General features: G+C 42.9%; 1 protein-coding gene across 1 annotated transcript; it reads right to left on the bottom strand.

Moving 5' to 3' along the window:
* Positions 1-20,241: 20,241 nt before the first annotated feature.
* Positions 20,242-20,793, bottom strand: LOC118888737 (ferritin heavy chain-like). Its single transcript, XM_036840126.1, has one exon. It carries the CDS (start codon positions 20,791-20,793, stop codon positions 20,242-20,244), a length of 552 nt encoding a protein of 183 aa, XP_036696021.1.
* Between the last annotated feature and the right edge of the window lie 531 nt (positions 20,794-21,324).

The raw sequence follows: 21,324 nt of genomic DNA, 5'->3' as shown, positions 1-21,324 counted from the left end.
GCTTTATTCATCTTCCACATTTGTCTGTGTTCCAAAGGGAAAATCTGATCACTCAGAAAAATTCAGCAGTGGCATTACATTGTTTTTCACATCCAATTAAAACTTTGTAGTTGAACTGCCAGGTTCTCTCTGATCTGTCCTGCTTCTATACCAGCATCTTTTCTCTTTCCTTACTCTGCCCTATCCTCCTCCACTTTAACTCTGAACATGGAAAGGTCCACTGTCGCCCACACCACTCTCTACCTGCAATGTTTATTGTCCTTAACATCTCCTGTTCAGTCTTCAAAATTCTTTTCAGCTATCACACCTGAGGAAGCTTCCAGGACGCCCACAACTCCCAAGTCAAGATAACACTCCATTTCTCTGTGTGTACTTCATTCTATCACAGCACTTACCTATCACTCTTCATGTTGGTCTCTCCAACTAAAGTATGTTCATCTTGAGGGTAGAACACCTAGCATCTAACACAGTCCTCATAAATAATTATTGAATGAGTGAATAGCACGTAGTCCTAATTTCTCCATATGGCTTTTTTAGAATTATTCATTGGTTTACATACCTGAGTATATCTTTCTAAGATTATAAGGAGCTCAACAATCAAGGATTCTATGTGTCTAAAACTGCACTAGAATAATCCATACACGTGACGAAGTGTGATAGATACACTGGAGACCATGACTGAGAGTAAGAGGTCAAATATGTGGACTGATCAAGAGGATGCATTTCCACCTTTATTCCTCCTGCTCAGCCTTTAATGGATACATCTTTGGCTTATTGAGCAGAAGTGTAATAATTTCTCAGGACATCACTTTCAGGTCTAGCCAAGGGCACCCATCAACAGAGCCCATCATCAGCTGCGGTTGACCAGGGCTCTAATTTGGCTGTTATCATTGAACTCTTTTGTAAGAAAGGTTGACTAAGGAGTGACCTTGTCTGTTTCATAAGATATAGAGAGCTCTCTTTCTAAACTTCTCCCATAAGTTTCAAGACCTTTCATTTTAATGTCTGGGAGCTATAGATGAGGTATAAATAACCACTGAGAAAGTGGTGTGATAGAGACATAATAGCAGATCAACAATCCAACAACCAGAATTCTGCTCTTGATGAAACTAGAAAAATCTATTGGCTCAGTGGCTTCACTTTCTTAAATTCATACAGAATTTAGAATGAAAAAGAAAATAGATGTAATTCAGTAAGAGGAGTAAATACAAGAACCAAAAGGCTTAAGAACAGCTCATCATGTTGTCAGACTTAGTCTGGTTTCATGTATTCTTTTGGACATCTGGTGGACCTAGGGCCTGGCCTTATTTTATGATAATTCAAAACATGGCACTTCCCATGCATTTGCCATACTCCTGCTATGTTATATTGTGTCATATGGCTCCTCTATCCCAGCCAAATTGCTCCACAACTTGTTTCTGAAAAGATCTCACATTCTGGCTCCTGTCTGAATTCCCCCACCCCTCATTTCACCCTTTTCTAAGTCATGCCCTTTCTTCAAGCCTAGCTAAACCAATAAAGAATGCATAATTCCTGAAAGGCAAAATGGATGCTAATTTGGGAGGACTTTATTCTGTAGGCAGAAAAAAATCCCAAGATGGTGGGTGGGGTTATGTTCAATGTGATCAGAGCATTGTTTTAGAAATAGCCCCTCCTCCAAGAGATTACTATGCCAAAATAGATAATTGCAATGCTCTGGTCCATTTAAGAGGATTAAATGTAATTGGTGACTGTTACCTATTGAGTGAGTTAAGACCAAACTTATCTAAGGTATAAAAAGCAAAGCAATAGTAATTCTGTTTTTAAATTCTTAGTATTTTCAAAGTGCTTAATATGTATTATTCCGTCATAATGTAGCAGTGTTACACCAAGAAGGATAAATGGTGGGCTCTAGACCCAAACATCAATAGCACTGTTATAGCCAGCAAGGAGTGCTCCTGCTTCGAATCATAAACACCATCAGACCATCCATTCATTCAAAACTATGTTTTAATTTCCTACTCTGTTCTAGGCAGTGTTCTAGGCATTTGAGATAAAACAGTGGACAACACAGACAAAAATCCCTGTCCTCGTGGAGTTTATATTCTAGAAGGAGAAGACAGTGAACAAAATAAGTAAGTTAGGTAAGAAAGTGATAGATGTTACAGAGGGATATTAAGCAGGAAAGAGGCACAGGGAGTAGGGAGAGGGAGCTCATCAAGGAAGGTTCACTAAAAAAGTGATATTTGGGCATAGAGTTGTACGAGGTGAGGCAACAAGTCATGAAGGAGGAATAAGGTTTATGGTAGATTGTTTGCAAAAATGGCCACAAAATTCCTATCCTTATAGCCACGTCTTTGGGTAGCCCCTTCCACACTGGTTCTAGGCTTAGCCATGTGACCTGCTTTGAAAAATGGGACGATATCAAGTGTGACCTCGCTTTTTGACCTCAGAAACTCTTGTGACCACCATATGTAAACGAGCCTGAGCTACCCTGATAGATGATGAGAAACACGTGGCTAAGCAATCCCCACTGACCCATCAATATCAAGCCACTGCTCTTGTAGTATGAAAGCGGTCATAGATAATACATAAACACGTAGGTACGGTCGTGTGCCAATAAAAGTTTATTTGCAAAAAGAGGTGGCAGGTCAGATTTGGCCAGCAGCCTGTAGCTTGCCAACTCCTATCCTAGACCGTACAGCCTCAGTCAAGCTGGTGTAGACAAGAACTGTCCAGTCAACTCAGAGAACCATGAGAAATGATAATTGTTATTTTAAGCCTTTATGTTTTGGATTGACTTGTTACACACATAAGCTAACTGCTACAGTGTTCCAGACAGAAGAAACCAGATACAAACATCCTGACAAGGGAGTATGCTTGGGATACTCTAGGAATTAGAAATAGAGCAATGTTGCTGGAGCCAGATGGACAAGGAGTAGAGTCATAGGAAGTAAGTGCAGAATCAGCAAGATAGAAGGGATGGGACAGGCAGATTGTAAGAGCTGTGAGGCCCATTGTAGCAGAGGAGTGACATGCTCTGTCACTTACATTTTTAAAAGCTCAGTCTAGCTGCTATGTTGAAAACAGACCCTAGACTACAAGGGCAGAAACAGGGAGATGAGTTAAGAGTCTATTGAGATAACCCTGGTGGGAGGTTGGATATGGGTGGGAGCAATGGAGGTTGTGAGAAAGGATCTGAATTTGGGGATATTTTAGATAAGATGCACTCATAATTTGGATATGGGGTATATAAGAAAGAAGGTAATTAAAGATGACTTAATGGTTTTTGTCTTGAAAAATTGGAAATTGCCATTAATTTGAGTTGGAGGAGACTATAGGTAGAAAAGGTTTTGGGGAAAATATGAGGAGTTCTATGTGGCACATTAAGTATAAGATGTCTGTTGGGCATTTGAGTAGGTATTTGTATACATGGGTCTGGAGTTCAGAGAAGAGGATTAGCCTGGAGGTACCAAATTGGAATCATCAGCACATAGAGGGCGTTTGAAATCCACGAGATTGATGAGATTGCCAAGGGAGTGCATATACACAGCCCAGAGAAAAGCCTTAAGAAATGAGCCTTGGGCTTCCCTGGTGGTGCAGTGGTTGAGAATCTGCCTGCCAATGCAGGGGACACGGGTTCGAGCCCTGGTCTGGGAAGATCCCACATGCCGCGGAGCAACTAGGCCTGTGAGCCACAATTACTGAGCCTGCGCATCTGTAGCCCGTGCTCCGCAACAAGAGAGGCCGCGATAATGAGAGGCCCGCGCACCGCGATGAAGAGTGGCCCCCGCTTGCCGCAACTAGAGAAAGCCCTCGCACAGAAAGGAAGACCCAACACAGCCATAACTAACTAACTAACTAACTAACTAACTAACTAACTAACTAACTAACTAACCCCCCCCGAAAAAAAGAATGTGCTTAGAGATTAAACAGCATTAAAAAAAAAAAAAAAAAGAACAGCCACTAACTAGCCACATATGCACTTGAAATGTGACTAGTCCAAATTGAGGTGTACAGGTGTGAAAACTACACACACACACACACACACACACAAAAGAAATGAGCCTTGGGGCATTCCAACACTAAGCTGTCAGGGAGATGATGAAGAGGAATTGAGGAACAGTAAAGGGGCAGGAGCCTGGGAAGGAGAGGCCAGAGAGATATAAAGAAAACCAAGAGAGTGCAGTATCCTGAAGGTCAGCTCAAGAAAGTGTTCAAGTAAGACAAAAACTGAGAATTAACCCTTGGACTTATCAGTGTGGAGGAGGTTGGAGACTGTGACAGAATCAGCTTTGGTGGAGTTAGGGACATGAAAGCCCAATAGGCATGGGGTGAAGAGAAGTTGGGAGGAGAGGAAATGGAGACTGTGAGTAAGGAGAGCACTTTCAAGGCAGTTAGCTGTGCAGGAGAACAGAGAAATGGATCAGTAACGGATCAGTTACCAGAGGGTCATTAGAGGGACGTTTTAGAGTAAGATAAAAGATATCATGGTTTTATTCTGAAGAGAATAATCCAATAAAGAGAGGGAAAATGATGATGCAGGAAAGAGAGTGAGGCCTCCTTAAACGATGCAGCCCATTCAAGCCACCAGATTACTGCATGGGCTTGAGTGACTCCAGAGGAGAAACAGAAGCCAGGGCCTTGAGTGGACGAGAAGGGATAGGCTGTAGGGCCAAAATGGAGGGGTTAGCCTTAGAGGCATGGAGGGTTCTTCTAGTAACAGAAGAGGGGGTAGAGTATATGCACCCAGATGCTGGTGGGTGGGAGGTATGGTGGTAGATGGAAGTCTGTGGAAGTGGTAGATTGTCCCAGTAATAACTCCCAGTGCATCAGCCCCTTGCTATTCCTCTCCCACACTGATTCTGGGCTTGGCCATATGATTTTCTCTAGCTAACAGGACATTGGCAAATATGATACATGCAGTGGCTTAAAAAATGCTTGTTTCTGGGAACACTTCCACCACCACTTGAAGGAGCTCAAGCTAGCCTGCTGGAGACAGGTGGCCCTTTCAATAGCAAGCACCAGCTGCCATCTGAGACCAAACAGCCCCGTTTGAGTCACCAGATGACCACAGGCACATGAGTGACACCAAGCAAGTCCAGCAGAAGACGTACCCAACTGATCCTGACCCAAATTGCTGACCCACAAAATCATGAGCAAATAAAATAGTTACAGCTTTAAGCCACTGTTTATTGGGATGGCTTGATACGTAGCTAAGGCTGACAGATACAGAGGAGAATGTATGTATGATGGACAGGGAGAGTAGGAGAGAAAGTAGAATAGGGAAAATGTGTATAGTATGATTGCTGGCAGTACCGAGGGCCCACTTAAGAGTCACAGTTCTTAAGTTTCAGTACATTCAGTCAGTATGGTTGGGTTTTTCTCTGGCCACATGTCAGTTGCATGGTTGCTGGTGTGGTGTAGGGGAAAAATGGATTTAGTCAGGTTAGGGACTTTGTTTTTCAAAATTTTTTTTTTTTTTTTTGGCCGCGTTGGGTCTTTGTTGCTGCGCACGGCTTTCTCTAGTTGCGGCGAGCGGGGGCTACTCTTCGTTGCAGTGCGCGGGCTTCTCATTGCAGCGGCTTCTCTTGTTGCGGAGCACAGGCTCTAGGTGTGTGGGCTTCAGTAGTTGCAGCACACGGGCTCAGTAGTTGAGGCTCACGGGCTCTAGAGTGCAGGCTCAAGTAGTAGTGGCGCACGGGCTTAGTTGCTCTGCGGCATGTGGGATCTTCCCGGACCAGGGATTGAACCCTTGTCCCCTGCCTTGGCAGGCAGATTCTTAACCACTGCGCCACCAGGGAAGTCCCAGGGTAGGGACTTCTGCCAAGCAAATACAACAAAGTCAGTGAGTCAGGTAAGAGGGAAATGCATCCAAGGGAATGATTATCATCGTTTACCATGGCATTTAACTTCAGAAAATAGAGGAGATCACGAAGTTGAAATGCAATGAAAACGTTGTTGGACCAATCGATTGGATTTCTCAGAGGGGTTCAAGGATTTTTGGCATCAGGACACTAGGGAGGATGAATTAGAAAAAGAGGAGGTGGTGGTCAGGGAGTCTGATACATGAATTAGAGATTATGGAAAGAGAACAGTTATCGCATATGGCAAGGTCTGTGATATGACTGTAGCAACGAGTGGCTGAATAGATTGGAGGACAAGATCAGGGGAGGAGAAGAAACAAGAAAATAAGAGGCCAGGCTGCAGAAGGATCATCTCTGCGGATACTGGAATCGCCAGGAATTAGGACAGGGCTAACACGGGTAGATTGCCATCAGCCAGGAGCTAAGGTAACCTAGCAGTGTGTGGGGGGGTCCCAAGATAACTATAACAAGAGAGGGGAGAGTGGGCATAATGTGATGACATTAAATTCTGAACTGGGGCGGTAAGGGAGGAGGGACCCGAGGAAGGATGGCCTGGAAGTGTCAACAAGGAAGAAGGAGGAGGCCTGCCTTACTCTCAGGCCCGGTAGTATCGTGCGTGGGGAACACATGACCGTGACTTGAGAGGGCTGCGCCGGCAGCAGCGTCCTTCGGGGAATTCCAGATTGCAGTTAGAGCAAGAAGGTGAAGAGAATGTTCAGGAAAGAGGTTGACAACATAGGAGATCGTGCTGATAACGATCCACGAGTTCCAGACAGCACAAGGGAAGGATTTCAAAAGTTGTGGAAGAGTGGGAGAAGGGGACCGGAAGGGAAAGTGCCCAGCCTTTTGAGAATTAGAGTGTGAAGGATGAGGTTTGTCCTGGAAAACTGGGGGTGGGAGCTGGGTGGGGCGGCTCTCGTGGTAATGAACATGAGGAGAGATAAAAGGCCATTTGAGGTTAGACCCTGGGGATGCAAGGCAGACAGTGATGTCAGCTTTAGAGGTTGGGGAATTTCCAGGGGACCCCTCTTCACGTCTGCCTGTGGAAATGTAGAGCTCTGGGGAGGGTGGTTGTGTTTTTAGTCGAATAGTCCAGTGGGTAAATGCCATATCGCATAACCTCACCATTGTGCCTTGATTCTGTCCTGATACACATGCATTCCCTGGGATGATTGGCTGGATGAGGTACCCTGGCATCTTTTAAACTCCAGGGCTTGCTGATCAACTTCCTTCTTCCAAATGTCTGACAAAAACGGTGAACGGTTTTTGAAGAGAGGCAGAAAGTGCCAGAGCTGAGTCTGATGTTCTTTCTCTGGGCAGAAGGGTGTAAGCCCTGCATTTCTTTGATGCTGCCCTAAAACACTTGTGCCGGCACCACCAGGGGCTTTGATGTTCTTCTAGCGCTTCTGACGTTCTGACATCTGGACTTGTACTCTTCTGAAGCAGCAAATTGAAACAATAGTCAAACTCTGGTATGAAAAGAAAAAGGACAGCAAGACCTTATACAGAACTTTGTGATGCCACTCGCCTGATTAGAGAGAATGGTTTCTCTGCCTCTTCAAACACACGATCATTAGTTTCACATTTTATTATTCATGCCAGGTGTCTGTCACTGGGCACCCTTAGCATCCCAGGATTTCTCCAAGAAGGGATTTACCAACCGACTCCTGAAGCCCAGATCCAAATTGACTGTTTCCTCCAAATGGCCTTTTACTTAAACATAAAAACCATATGCCTGACCTTAGACTGCCCTTCACACTTCATCTTTTATCATCTCACCTCGAGTTACACTTCTTGCCTTCACACCACATGAGCTCTCTCTCTGGCCTTTGTCCTCAGGTCCCGCAGACCCTGATTTGGGTCTGCCTCGTGTCGTTTTCACCTTCACATCTGTCGGGCGAGCTCTTCTTCCACTCACAGTGTTCATCTTCAAGCTAACCATCTTCCAGAGAATGATCCAGATCACAGCTTTTCAATCAATGGATACTCTTTCCTTCACTTCTTTAACCTCTGCTTTCCATATACGTTCACATCCTTTAAGAACGAATGGAGGAAAAAAAGTGAACAATTTATTTTGGTATTAAAGTTGCTTTGTTCAGTGTGAAATCCTCCCAGACAGAGCATGCATCTCTGCCAGCCTTAATACCTCAGGCCTCCACTTCTCTTCCTAATGTCTTAGACAAGTTGGGTATTTTCCTTTTCTCCCAAACTTCTTTTCCTAAAGGCTACTCTCTTTTGCTGCCATGAACAGATCAGACAGGTGAAGTGGGTTTTCTTGATTTGTTGAGGGGAAAGCACCCCTTCATCTCCTTCCACAAACCCCCTTCTTGTAACATCGTTATTTCCAATAAGATGTAGGTTGACAGGTAACAGTGAAACCCTAGTGTGGGTGTCCCTGCAAATATCAGAGGCTCCCTGGAATCCAGTTAATCCAGTGCCATAGCAGCCCTTTCCCAAGGCCCCTGGGTCTGTTGTTAACTGTGTCACCAGGAGTCCTGCCCTGGCATCACTGAGCTCCCCTATGCTAGCAGCAATTCTGCATTTAAGGTCTGCTGTATCTTGGATTGTTTCTAAGCAAGGAGGCTTGCCAAAGGACTCTCCAGAGTGGGGACAGATCCCAAACACTTCAGGCCCCCAGTCTTCTTTTTTACCTTTTTTAGTAGGTCCGTCTTGGGAGCGTTCAGATGACAAAGTGGAGGTTCTCTCTGATCACGGAGGTAATTCTGTTTATAAAGAAAAGATCCTTCCAGAACAAATTGTTAGAGAAGGTAGCTCAGCTGCTTGGTTGTGAAGCCCACAGCATGTCTTCACCAGAGTACCAGAAAGATACGTTTCTGGTTATTCCCATTTCTGAGAGCTCGGATGAGATTTTTTGCTCTTCATTGGTCTCTGGATTTATTGGCCTTAAGCCACTCTCCTAATCTCCTAATCTCCTCTCCTAATGGGCAAGACCAAAGTTGCCTGAGAAAATGTAATTTTAGTGACGGCTTAATACTGCATATTCAGGACTACAGTTAACCAGTCCCATGTTGCCTTCTTTCTTTGTTCTCATAAATAGCTATTCAGTGAACGTCCAATGGCTTCTTGAAACTCCCTGCATCCATGTCTGCACCCCATGTAGCCATATCTTCCCTTTCCATTTACTCTTTTTTTTTAAGTCTTTATTGGAGTATAATTGCTTTAAAATGGTGTGTTAGTTTCTGCTTTATAACAAAGTGAATCATCTATACATATACATATATCCCCATATCTCCTCCCTCTTGCGTCCCCCTCCCACCCTCCCTATCCCACCCCTCTAGGTGGTTGCAAAGCACCGAGCTGATCTCCCTGTGCTATGCGGCTGCTTCCCACTAGCTATTTTACATTTGGTAGTGTGTATATGTCAATGCTACTCTCTCACTTCGTCCCAGCTTACCCTGCCCCCTCCCCACGTCCTCAAGTCCATTCTCTATGTCTGCGTCTTTATTCCTGTCCTGCCCCTAGGTTCTTCAGAACCATTTTTTTTTAGATTCCATATATATGTGTTAGCATGCGGTATTTGTTTTTCTCTTTCTGACTTACTTCACTCTGTAGGACAGACTCTAGGTCCATCCACCTCACTACAAATAACTCAACTTCGTTTCTTTTTATGGCTGAGTAATATTCCATTGTATATATGTGCCACATCTTCTTTATCCATTCATCCGATGATGGACACTTAGGTTGCTTCCATGTCCTGGCTATTGTAAATAGAGCTGCAATGAACATTTTGGTACATGACTCTTTTTGAATTATGGTTTTCTCAGGGTATATGCCCAGTAGTGGGATTGCTGGGTCATATGGTAGTTCTATTTGTAGTTTTTTAAGGAACCTCCATACTGTTCTCCATAGTGGCTGTACCAATTTACCTTCCCACCAACAGTGCAAGAGGGTTCCCTTTTCTCCACACCCTCTCCAGGATTTATTGTTTGTAGATTTTTTGATGATGGCCATTCTGACTGGTGTGAGGTGATACCTCATTGTAGTTTTGATTTGCATTTCTCTAATGATTAGTGATGTTGAACATCCTTTCATGTGTTTGCTGGCAATCTGTATATCTTCTTTGGAGAAATGTCTGTTTAGGTCTTCTGCCCAATTTTGGATTGGGTTGTTTGTTTTTTTGATATTGAGCTGCATGAGCTGCTTGTAAATTTTGGAGATTAATCCTTTGTCAGTTGCTTCATTTGCAAATATTTTCTCCCATTCTGAGGGTTGTCTTTATGTCTTGTTTACAGTTTCCTTTGCTGTGCAAAAGCTTTTAAGTTTCATTAGGTCCCATTTGTTTATTTTTGTTTTTATTTCCATTTCTCTTGGAGCTGGGTCAAAAAGGATCTTGCTGTGATTTATGTCATAGAGTGTTCTGCCTATGTTTTCCTCTAAGAGTTTGATAGTGTCTGGCCTTACATTTAGGTCTTTAATCCATTTTGAGTTTATTTTTGTGTATGGTGTTAGGGAGTGTTCTAATTTCATTCTTTTACATGTAGCTGTCCAGTTTTCCCAGCACCACTTATTGAAGAGGCTGTCTTTTCTCCATTGTATATTCTTGCCTCCTTTATCAAAGATAAGGTGACCATATGTGCGTGGGTTTATGTCTGGGCTTTCTATACTGTTCCACTGATCTATATTTCTGTTTTTGTGCCAGTACCATACTGTCTTGATTACTGTAGCTTTGTAGTATAGTCTGAAGTCTGGGAGTCTGATTCCTCCAGCTCCGTTTTTCTTTCTCAAGATTGCTTTGGCTATTCAGGGGTCTTTTGTGTTTCCATACAAATTGTGAAATTTATTGTTCTAGTTCCGTGAAAAATGCCAGTGGTAGTTTGATAGGGATTGTACTGAATCTGTAGATTGCTTTAAGTAGTATAGTTATTTTCACAGTGTTGATTCTTCCAATCCAAGAACATGATATATCTCTCCATCTGTTTGTATCATCTTTAATTTCTTTCATCACTGTCTTATAGTTTTCTGCATGCAGGTCTTTTGCCTCCTTAGGTAGGTTTATTCCTAGGTATTTTATTCTTTTTGTTGCAGTGGTAAATGGGAGTGTTTCCTTAATTTCTCTTTCAGATTTTTCATCATTAGTGTATAGGAATGCAAGAGATTTCTGTGCATTAATTTTGTATCCTGCTACTTTACCAAATTCATTGATTAGCCCTAGTAGTTTTCTGGTAGCATCTTTAGGATTCTCTATGTATGGTATCATGTCATCTGCAGACAGTGACAGCTTTACTTCTTTTCTGATTTGGATTCCTTTTATTTCTTTTTCTTCTCTGATTGCTGTGGCTAAAACTTCCAAAACTACGTTGAATAGTAGTGGTGAGAGTGGACAACCTTGTCTTATTCCTGATCTTAGAGGACATGGTTTCAGTTTTTCACCATTGGGAACAATGTTGGCTGTGGGTTTGTCATACATGGCCTTTATTATGTTGAGGAAAGTTCCCTCTATGCCTATTTTCTGGAGGGTTTTTATCATAAATGGGTGTTGAATTTTGTCGAAAGCTTTTTCTGCATCTGTTGAGATGATCATATGGTTTTTATCCTTCAGTTTGTTAATATGGTTTATTGCATTGATTGATTTGCATATATTGAAGAATCCTTGCATTTCTGTGATAAACCCCACTTGGTCATGGTGTATGATCGTTTTAATGTGCTGTTGGATTCTGTTTGCTAGTATTTTGTTGAGGATTTTTGCATCTATGTTCATCAGTGATATTGGCCTGTAGTTTTCTTTCTTTGTGACATCTTTGTCTGGTTTTGGTATCAGGGTGATGGTGGCCTCATAGAATGAGTTTGGGAGTGTTCCTCCCTCTCCTATATTTTCCTTTCCTTTCCATTTACTCTTAGCTTAGGAAATCAACTTTCTGCCCCCATCTTTCTTCTTCCAAGAGCCTCCTGGACCTAGTCCACTACAGATATCAGACCTGTACAGAGGTGGGGCAATTAGGCAGGGATATCTTTTTTTTAGGAAGACTTTTTTTTCCTCTCCTTTCCAGATTGCTGAAGAGAATGATTTCTTCAAGGCATTGGAGGCTAAGGGGCTATGGAATCAAGATCCTTAAAGAAAATGGGGTCATGAGTCCCTTTATTGTGAGCTGGATATGCTCCTGAGAGGGTTTCCAGATGATCATCAAGGTGGGCAACAAAGATTCCAGTCAACAGAGCCAGGACAGGAACCAACCTAACAGTACCCAGCAAAACATTCATGACACCTCTCTGGGCCAGTTCATCTCTGAAGAACAGATTAGAAGTTGCTTGTATAGGGACATGTTTGTTCACTGTTTATTTAAGCAAGAATTTTAGAATTAAGAATACTGTGCAATAGAGAAGAAAAACAAATAAGGAGGTTAGACAAAACTAAGTATAGATAATTCTTGTGAGATATATTAGACATGGATAAAGTCAGCAGAATATATGTGTTCTGAATAGGAAGGGATGGAAGGACCAAGTAGACACCAAGTATTCATGACAGTTGTCACATCCTTAGATCAGCCACCCATTGGGGACACCAATTTTGGTCCCATATGTCCTCTGCCCTATACACTAGGAGTACTTGCACCTTGCTGTCTGACAGAACTGGTGTATATTGGCTCTACATATCTTCATCCCTGGTCTTTATAATCATATGAAGTGGGGAAAGCTAAAGCAGCAGAGAATGGACATGTGAACATTGCATGATATAGGATTCAGGCTGTATGGTCCTTCCATTGGGCTCGCTCGTGCCCTCCCTCCCTCCCTCCCTCCCCCCCTCTCTCCCTCTCTCCCTGCCCCTCCTCTCTCCCCCTCCCTCTTTCCCTCTCTCCCTCTCTCCCCACCCCCTTGATTCTCACTGTTCTTAATCATTCAGTAAACAGTGTGATCCAAGCCATCTTAGTTTGATCTGTGAGCCTTTTGGTCTGTGACATTTCGTATATCCTGCCTGGTGATGCAGTTGAAGTCTACACAAGCATCAAGGTAATTTCTCATCATGATATAAAGTGATAACGGAAGGTAAAAGCAGTTGAGTGCTTTGGCCAACAAGGGGACAAGAAACTGACAGAGACACCTGTAGATGAAGCTGTCAGCTGAGCTCTTTTGACTTCTAAGCAGCAAGGAAACAGACAACCCAGTGATCCAAGTTTCATCTCCCAAATACCATTAGAGGCCCAGAGACACAGGGGCACATCAACCAAAGGGACAGGGACCATCCTTTTTCTAGGGCAGAAGATCCATTTCAAGTTACTGACTCCTGCACTCTCCATGGTGCTTGAGACAGAATCTAAGAACAACAGTACAAAAGTGAGTACCAGCAGGGCCCAGTGGGTAATTTAAATTAATGAAGAGGTGCATTTGGGTACCCAAATTGCATTGCTTGGATGGCATTTTCTGTGGTGAATTGGAGAATGTAATTACATTAAGATGGCCACTGAAACTCAGTTCCATATGAACGTTCCCATGGGACAGGGCCCAGTGTGGCCAGACAGTTAATATTTTTAAGAGAAGCCAGAAATATAGAATTTTATGAGAATTCTTCCAGTTAAAAACTCACTAGTTTGCCAAGATCTTAGTTTCTAAATACGATTTATCCAATTAAAGGAACTGGGACTCCTTGGAGAAGTGGCTGATTCTAGGGCTGGGGCAGAGAAAATACATCATGAGCTTGGAGCATCTTGTAGTGCCAGAAAGGAAGTACTACACACACATACACACACACACACACACACACGCACACACACACACGCACACACACACACACGTACACACACACACATGCACAGAGTGATGGGAGAATGTCAAAGGGACGCAAGAACCAACTGAAAGAGTTCCCAATGACCAAATCTGGAAGAACTTGAGCAACTAAATAGATAAAGTAGTATTGGATTATAACCCAAAGTAGGAAGTAAATATGTCTGAGTTCATACTGGTATAAATACAATAAATGACTGAATAAATACATAAATGGCAGAGAAGCTACAAGTTTTCTTTTCAGAAGAATTTCAAATATTACAGGTAGATATTCTCACCATCCAGGAGGTGGTACTTAATTTCTCCTCCCCATCCCTTGAGGTTGAACTGGACTTAGTGACTGGCTTCTAAAGAGTAGAGAATAGAAAGGGAAAAATATTAACTTTTCAGGGGAGAAAGCTGGCAGACCCCACCTCAACCAAGTGATCAAGGTCAACATCACCAGTGATAAGTCATGTGTATAGCATGTACCTCCTGATATGATGTGATGAGAAGAGCACATCATCTTTGTGGTATTCTTAGCCCAAACCCATAACCCAGTCTAATCAGGAGAAAACTTCAGACAAACCCAGGTTGGTAAACGTTCTATAAAATACTTGCCCAGTACTCTTCAAAACTCTCAAGGTCGTGAAAAACAAGGAAAGACTGAGACAGGGGAGGCCAAGGAGACATGACATTAAATGCAATGTGGTATCCTGGATTGGAACCCAGAACAGAAAAGGGACTTCAGTGGAAAAATTGGTGAAGTCTGAATATACTGTGGAGTTTAGTTCATCGTAATGTGCTAGTTTTAATTTCTTATTTTTAACAAATGCACCATGGTTATGTAAGACGTTAACAGAGGAAACTGGGTGAAGGATATACAGAAACTGTCTGTGCTATCTTTGCAACATTTATGTAAATCTAAACTTATTCCAACATTGAAAAATTATTTTAAAAATTATTAGTTCAAACAAAACGCATCTGCAGGTGAATGTGGCCTGGTCCTTTCTATTGGATCCTCTGATTTTGAAGGAAAATAAATGTTCCCATGACAGTGTTCCCCTGAATCGGAAATCACAGTAAGCTGCCACCCTTTAACTCAAAGATCAACCCTCCATTCATGGCACCCAGATTTATTATCTTTTCCCTCCTCCTAGCAAAGGTCCCTATCTTCCCCCACTCCTATCTATATTCTATCTATCTATCTATCTATTCTTTCTTCTTCCTGGTATGCTGGTGTAAGTAGTTGGAGCTCCAGTAGCCATATTGGAAAATACAGCTTAAGACCAGAAGCCCCTGTACAGTGGAACAACAAAATAATGTATTTTATCAAATCAAACATGTCAATTTTAAGGCTCACCATTATTTTATGAACCACAAAGAAACAAAGAAAATGCTACCAATTAAAGTAAGACACAACCTTTTCTTATCCATTGGATTTTTCATAGATTTTTCAATTTATACTTATTAAAAGATCTCTTTTACACTTATTTAGACTGAATTTTTTTGTCATTAGATCACTCTTGTGCATACACAAGAAAAGGAAACTATGCACTAAATTAATTGTTTAAGGCACTGATAGAACTTCTCTAGATTCAAATTTCAACTCTTCTAAGATATCTGCACCCCCGTGTTTATAGCATTATTCACAATAGCCAAGGCATAGAAACAAACTGAACGTCCATTGACAGATGCATGGATAAAGAAAATGTGGTATATGTGCAGTGGAAAAAAGGAAGGGAATCATGCCATTTGCAACAAGGATGGACCTTGAAGACATTATGCTAAGTGAAATAAGTCAGACAGAAAAGATAAATTCTATGTGATCTCACTTATATGTGGAATCTAAAAAAGCCATACTCATAGAAATAGAGAGTAGAATGGTGGTTGCCCAGGGCTGGGGGTTGGGGGAAATGGGGAGATATTGGTCAAAGGGTACAAATGTTCAGTCATAAGATAAGTTCTGGGGATCTAATCTACAGCATGGTGACTATAGTTAATAATATTGTATTATATACTTGAAAGTTGCTAAGAGAGTAAATCTTTTAAAAAATGTTTCTTTTATTGAAGTATAGTCGATTTACAATATTATATAAGTTTCAGGTGTACAACATAGTGATCAATATTTTTAGAGCTTATACTCCATTTAAAGTTATTATAAAATAATGGCTGTAGTTCCCTGTGTTGTTTAATATATCCTTGTTGCTTGTCTGTTGTATCCATAGTAGTTTGTATCTCTTCATTCCCTACCCCTATCTTGCCCCTCCCCGTTTCCCTCTCCCCACTGGTAACCACTAGTTTCTTCTCTGTATCTGTGAGTTTGTTTCTATTGTTATATACATTTGTTTTATATTTTTAGATTCCACATATAAGTGATAACATACAGTATTTGTCTTTCTCTGACTTCTGTCTCTAAGCATAATGCCCTCCAAGTCCATCCATGTTGTTGCACATGCAAAATTTCATTCTTTTTTATGGCTGAGTAATATTCCATATATATATATTTATATCTCACATCTTCTTTATCCATTGATCTGGTGATAGGCATTTGGGTTGCTTCCATATCTTGGCTATTGTAAATAACGCTGCTATGAACATTGGGGGTGCATGTATCTTTTCAAATTAGTGTTTGTGTTGTTGTCTGGATATATACCCAGGAGTGGAATTGCTGGATCATATAGTAGTTCTATTTTTAGTTTTTTGAGGAACCTGCCTACTGCTTTCCATAGTGGCTGCACCAATTTACATTCCTGCCAACAGTGTATGAGGGCTCCCTTTTCTCTACATCCTTGCCAACGTTTGCTATTTGTAGACTTTTTGATAAGAGCCATTCTGATAGGTGTGAGGTGATCATTGTGGCTTTGAGATCATTGTGGTTTTGATTTGCATTTCTCTAATTAGTGATGCTGAGCATCTTTTCATGTGCCTGTCAGCCATCTGTATGTCTTCTTTGGAAAAATGTCTATTCAGGTCTTCTACCCATTTTAGAATCAGGTTTTATGTTTTTTTTTATATTGAGTTGTATGAGCTGTTTATATATTTTGGATATTAACCCCTTTTGGTCATATCATTTGCAAATATTTTCTCCCATTCAGTAGGTTGTCTTTCTGTTTTGTCGATGGTTTCAAGTAAATCTTAAATGTTCTCACCACCCCCCAAAAAGGTAATTATGTGAGGTGAAGGATGTGTTAACTAACTTCACTATGGTAATCATTTCACAATATATATGTGTATCAAGTCATCATGTTGTACACCTTAAACTTACACAATGTTATATGTCAATTATATCTCAGTAGAGCTGGAATAGATAAACAAATGATTTAAATAAAACAAATTTCAACTCTTCTAATCACTTTTGTACTCAGTATCTCTTAATAATATTGGTATCTCTTAATATTGTCCTCTGTACCATCAAGAGTGTTGGTGATGCAGAATTTCTTGAGTACTCTTCTAATGTTGCTAGAAGTTTGTTCCTAGCTAGTGAGACCACTCCATTGAGTCTTGATGTGCTTGCTCAGGCAATGACAGCTGTAGCCAACAGTGACTGTAAGATGTATCCCAATTTTAAAGATGTGAAAATGTGAAAAAAAATGCACCTCTTGGAATGAGTGAAATGAAATGGAAGGAATTTCCTCAGCAGCCCGAACTGTTTTCCTCCATACTTGTTTTACATATGGGAGAGGAAACGCTTTTTTTGTTTTTCTTTTTTTTTCTTAAAGCCACTGCTTTTCTGATCTCAGTTACTCATAACCAAACCCAATCCAAACTGATACACAATTATTATGTTAGCCCTTACTACTTTGCTTTCTCACTGTAACTTATTCCACTCTTACATCCTTCTTGACTAAATGAATCAAGGCATACATTTCTTTACTTTTTAGGAGTCCTAATGCTTTTCTAATCACCCTCATTTCACCCTTCACTTCAGCTTTCCTGAAGCATATTCTCCATCAATATCCCTCTGAAGATGAACTCAGGACTGCAAAAAAAAAATCTGTAATAAAAATTTTTATTTTAAAACCTGAAGCATAGTATCACTTCCAAGATTAGTGGTAATGCCTTCCTTTCCTGAATACTTGATTAGATATGTCTCTTGGGCTTGTGAAAAGAAACTGGAATTGCTGGCAAATGAAAAAAAATTAAAGGAGAATTTAAAAATCAGAAATGTAGAACAAATTTCAAGAGTAGAGATGATTCAGGAGAAATTAATGGGTGCTTTGTACTGCTTGTCACACATTTCTGAGGGAAAAAAATACTTTTCCTTTTTCTGGAAAATGAAGTACAATTTGTCAGTGACAACCATCTATTAAGAAATTTCCTTTTGTGATAGAGTGAGGATTTTTTCCCCCAGAGGTAAATTATTCAACACAGTTAATCTGAATCCGTGTTTGAGCCTGAGATGAAGTTATCAATTTTATTATCATTTTCCCTCAGTCTGTCCTGATATTATCATTGCCTGAGACTCTGGTACCCATAGCAACAGCCACTATTTCAGACATTATTCCCCCAAGCAACAGAGCACGGCCAATGACTGACAACCATCCAGCTGTGCATCTCAGGGTGGTATTTTCCAGGGCTGGAAGACCAAGTCACAACTCACTCCCATGTCTTGAAAGTCAGGTTATCAAGGAGTCGGGAAGGCTGTGAGTATGCAGGAAGGTGACACACCCACCAGAAGTTTGCTCACCCCTTTTGAGAGGTATACGGCAGGCAGGGGAGGATGGGAAAATAAGGAGACTTACAGTGATGGACAAAGTCAAGATGTTGTAAAGTACAACGGGGCAAACTCCATTAGTCTGAATGTTTCTTACTTCTTTCCATCACTGCCACACATGTTCAAAAGACTGTGGACCCCAAAACTGAACTAGGAAAAGGGGGATTTAGAATGTTCACTTTTGTCTTGTAGAAGAACAAGGAGAGAAACAATTGAGCTGCCACCACACTTAAACTTCCCTGCCAGGGATTCTTAAAGAAAAGCTGTGAAATGTGACACTACAAGTAGTGGCTTGTAATAGGCACTGGAGTGTTATAATCACAAGTCTCTTTGAGTCTTGCAGGTGAGGAAATCCTTCTTTTCCAGGTAAAATAAGAGGATGTAGCTCTAAGTAGACTTCTCTGCATTATCCCGGGGAGTCCCTCTGAATCACACAAAAGGAAAAGATGGGATAAAAAGGGGGGCCCGGCGCCCAAGACTGGAGTCAGCTTTAGAATCCAGGTGAAGAGCCCATGACAGGCAGTGCTTTGGTATATAGATTACAGTACCCCACGCATAGCAAAAATACAGGGTTTCTCAGTCCAGATGAGGTGAATTTGCAGGCAGAACATGTGTGTTTTGCAGCCACTCCCCTCACCTTTTGTGCCTGAAGAGAAGCCACCACAGGCAAAGATGCACTCTCTGGGGATTTCCAGTCCCAAGGTCTTTCCGGGTATTCAGGGCCAACTCTGGTAGCAGTGTCGCGGCCTGTGTGAGGGAGAGAGCCTGAACAGAGGGATTCACGTGTATAGGTGGTGACTGCCTTCCTGTGAGGTGCCCTGCTACCTCTTATGCATTCGGTGGCCGATTCTGAAGACTTCTTTCCTATGAGAAGGATTTTGGCTGAGGTTTAGCAGCCATTCCCACCCTAGGCCGGAAGGCACACCTGTAATTAGAGGAGAGACTGCAGTGATCAGGGCTGTCTTTTAAGAGTGTCGGGGATTTCCCTCCCTTCTGGGGCTGGTTATCTGGCTGGATTCCCAGTCTACCCACACAATCTTTCTTAACCCATTGTTAACCTGTGGGGTAACACACACACACACACACAAATATGGCATCAGAAGATCTATGTTCATGTCCACATTCCACGTTGCTACTTCTTACCTGTGTGGCCTACCTTTTTCTCACTGATAACACCTATCCTTCTTACTTCTTCAGGTTCTTATACAAATAAAATACAAGAATGTAAATAAGAAGACTTGGACTTGCAAAGTGCCATTATTATTATTTTAGTTGGTCAGCCCCTGGCTATGGGGATGACAGCCCAAGGCTCCTTCCCCATTATCACTGTAGCCCAGGGTGTGCTTGTCAACAACAGACTCTGACATGTTGGCTTCCAGGGCCCCCAGCTTGCTACCGAGAATCAACAACCATTAACATTTGCATAATTCATTGAACTAAGATACATCAGATAATGCTGAAGATCCCCTTTCTTTTAATCCCTGCCCATTCCCTTCACTTCTTCCCCAGAGGCAACTACTGTGATGAATTCTAGACCATATTCTTTTATATCTTTACCATATATAGGCACCCGTAGACACCACCCACCCACCCATTAGGGCCCCAGACCACCCATCTCACCCCACCCCACACACACTGTTTAAAAGGGGAAGATGGATTCTGTGTTTTCCAGGGCCCCATGGAACGCCTTCTCCCTCCCTCTGTGGAGATCCTGAGCTGCCTATGGGTGGGGCATGGGTGGGGGGAGAGCCTCCTGGATACCTGTTTTAAAAAGTGAGCGATTTGCCCACATGAATCAACCAGAGACCTTTACTTATGAGCCAATAACTTTATTGGAAGAAACAGAAAAACTGGAAGAAAAAAACTTAAGTGAACTTCTTCTGCAAGGGCACTATTGCCGTCTGCATGGCAGGCACGGTGACCAGGGCTCTGGTCACCCCGTGGCTCTGGGGAAGTCCAGGCTCAGTTCTTCTGGTCGCTGTCGCCCAGGGTGAGCTTGTCAAAGAGGTACCCTGCCAGGTCGGCGTCCGGGGCCCCCATCATGCTCAGGGTGGTGACATGACCCTCCAGCTCTCTGATGAACGCCACCTGCTGGCCGAGATAGTGAGTTGCCAGGAAGAGACGCAGGTGGGGGTCGCTCTTGTCGGTGGCCAGCTGGTGCAGGTCGAGCAGGCTCCGGTTCACGAGCTTCTCCAGGCACAAGGTGTACCACATGGCCTTGAGGCCGCTCTTCCACTCGTCACTGGCTGGCTTCCTGATGTCTTGGAAGTGGAGGCGGCCCCCGCGCTGGTTCTGCAGGCGCATCAGGCCCTGGGCCCGCTCGCTGTGCTCGTGGGAGCGGCGCAGGAAGAACCCGGTGAAGTGCTTCAAGGCGACGTCGTCGCGGTCGAGGTAAAAGGCCACGGCCAGGCACACGAAGGAGGCGTGGAGCTCCAGGGTGAAATGGCTATTGACGGCGGCCTCGCAGTCAGGGTGGTAGTTCTGGCGCACCTGCGAGGGCGGCGCGGGCAGCATGGCGGGCGGCGCGGGCAGCCTGGTGGGCGTGAAGGCCAAGGTGAAGGCGAAGCCGTGGGACCCGCGGTGGTGGCCTCGGAGCATCCCCATGTTGTCGAAGAGGGCGGCCGGAGGCGCTGGGCACCCTCTCTGGGACGGAACGTTCTAGAACGGGGAAGGGGAGGGGGACAGAGAGCGGGGGGCGGGTCCATTACTGGAAGGGGGTGACGGTGGCCGGAAGGGGGCGGGGCACCGTGCTCTAGGTTCCCTAGGAACCTGGGTGAGGCCGGAAACCCAGGGCAACTCTGCACTGTCTTGAGACCATTAAAAAAAAATAATAACCCTATTGAGATATAATTCATATACTATAAAATTCACCTTTGGAAAGTGAACATTTACCTGTTTTTTTGTATGTTCATGGAATTGTGCAACCATTACCACATCTCAGAGTATTTTCATCACTCCAAAATGAAATTCCCTACCCGTTAGCAGTCACTCCCCATCCCGCCTCCCCCCAGGTGTGGCCACCACTAATCAGCTTTCTATCTCTGT

This window comes from Balaenoptera musculus, chromosome X (genome assembly GCF_009873245.2).
Source record: "Balaenoptera musculus isolate JJ_BM4_2016_0621 chromosome X, mBalMus1.pri.v3, whole genome shotgun sequence".
NCBI classification, from domain to species: domain Eukaryota; kingdom Metazoa; phylum Chordata; class Mammalia; order Artiodactyla; family Balaenopteridae; genus Balaenoptera; species Balaenoptera musculus.
The sequence above is the reverse complement of the archived record's forward strand: the minus strand, read 5'-3'. Positions and strand labels throughout refer to the sequence as shown.

Excerpts from the sequence above, each read along its gene's own strand:
- LOC118888737 (XM_036840126.1), bottom strand. The coding sequence starts at position 20,793 with ATGCTGCCCGCGCCGCCCTCGCAGGTGCGCCAGAACTACCACCCTGAC.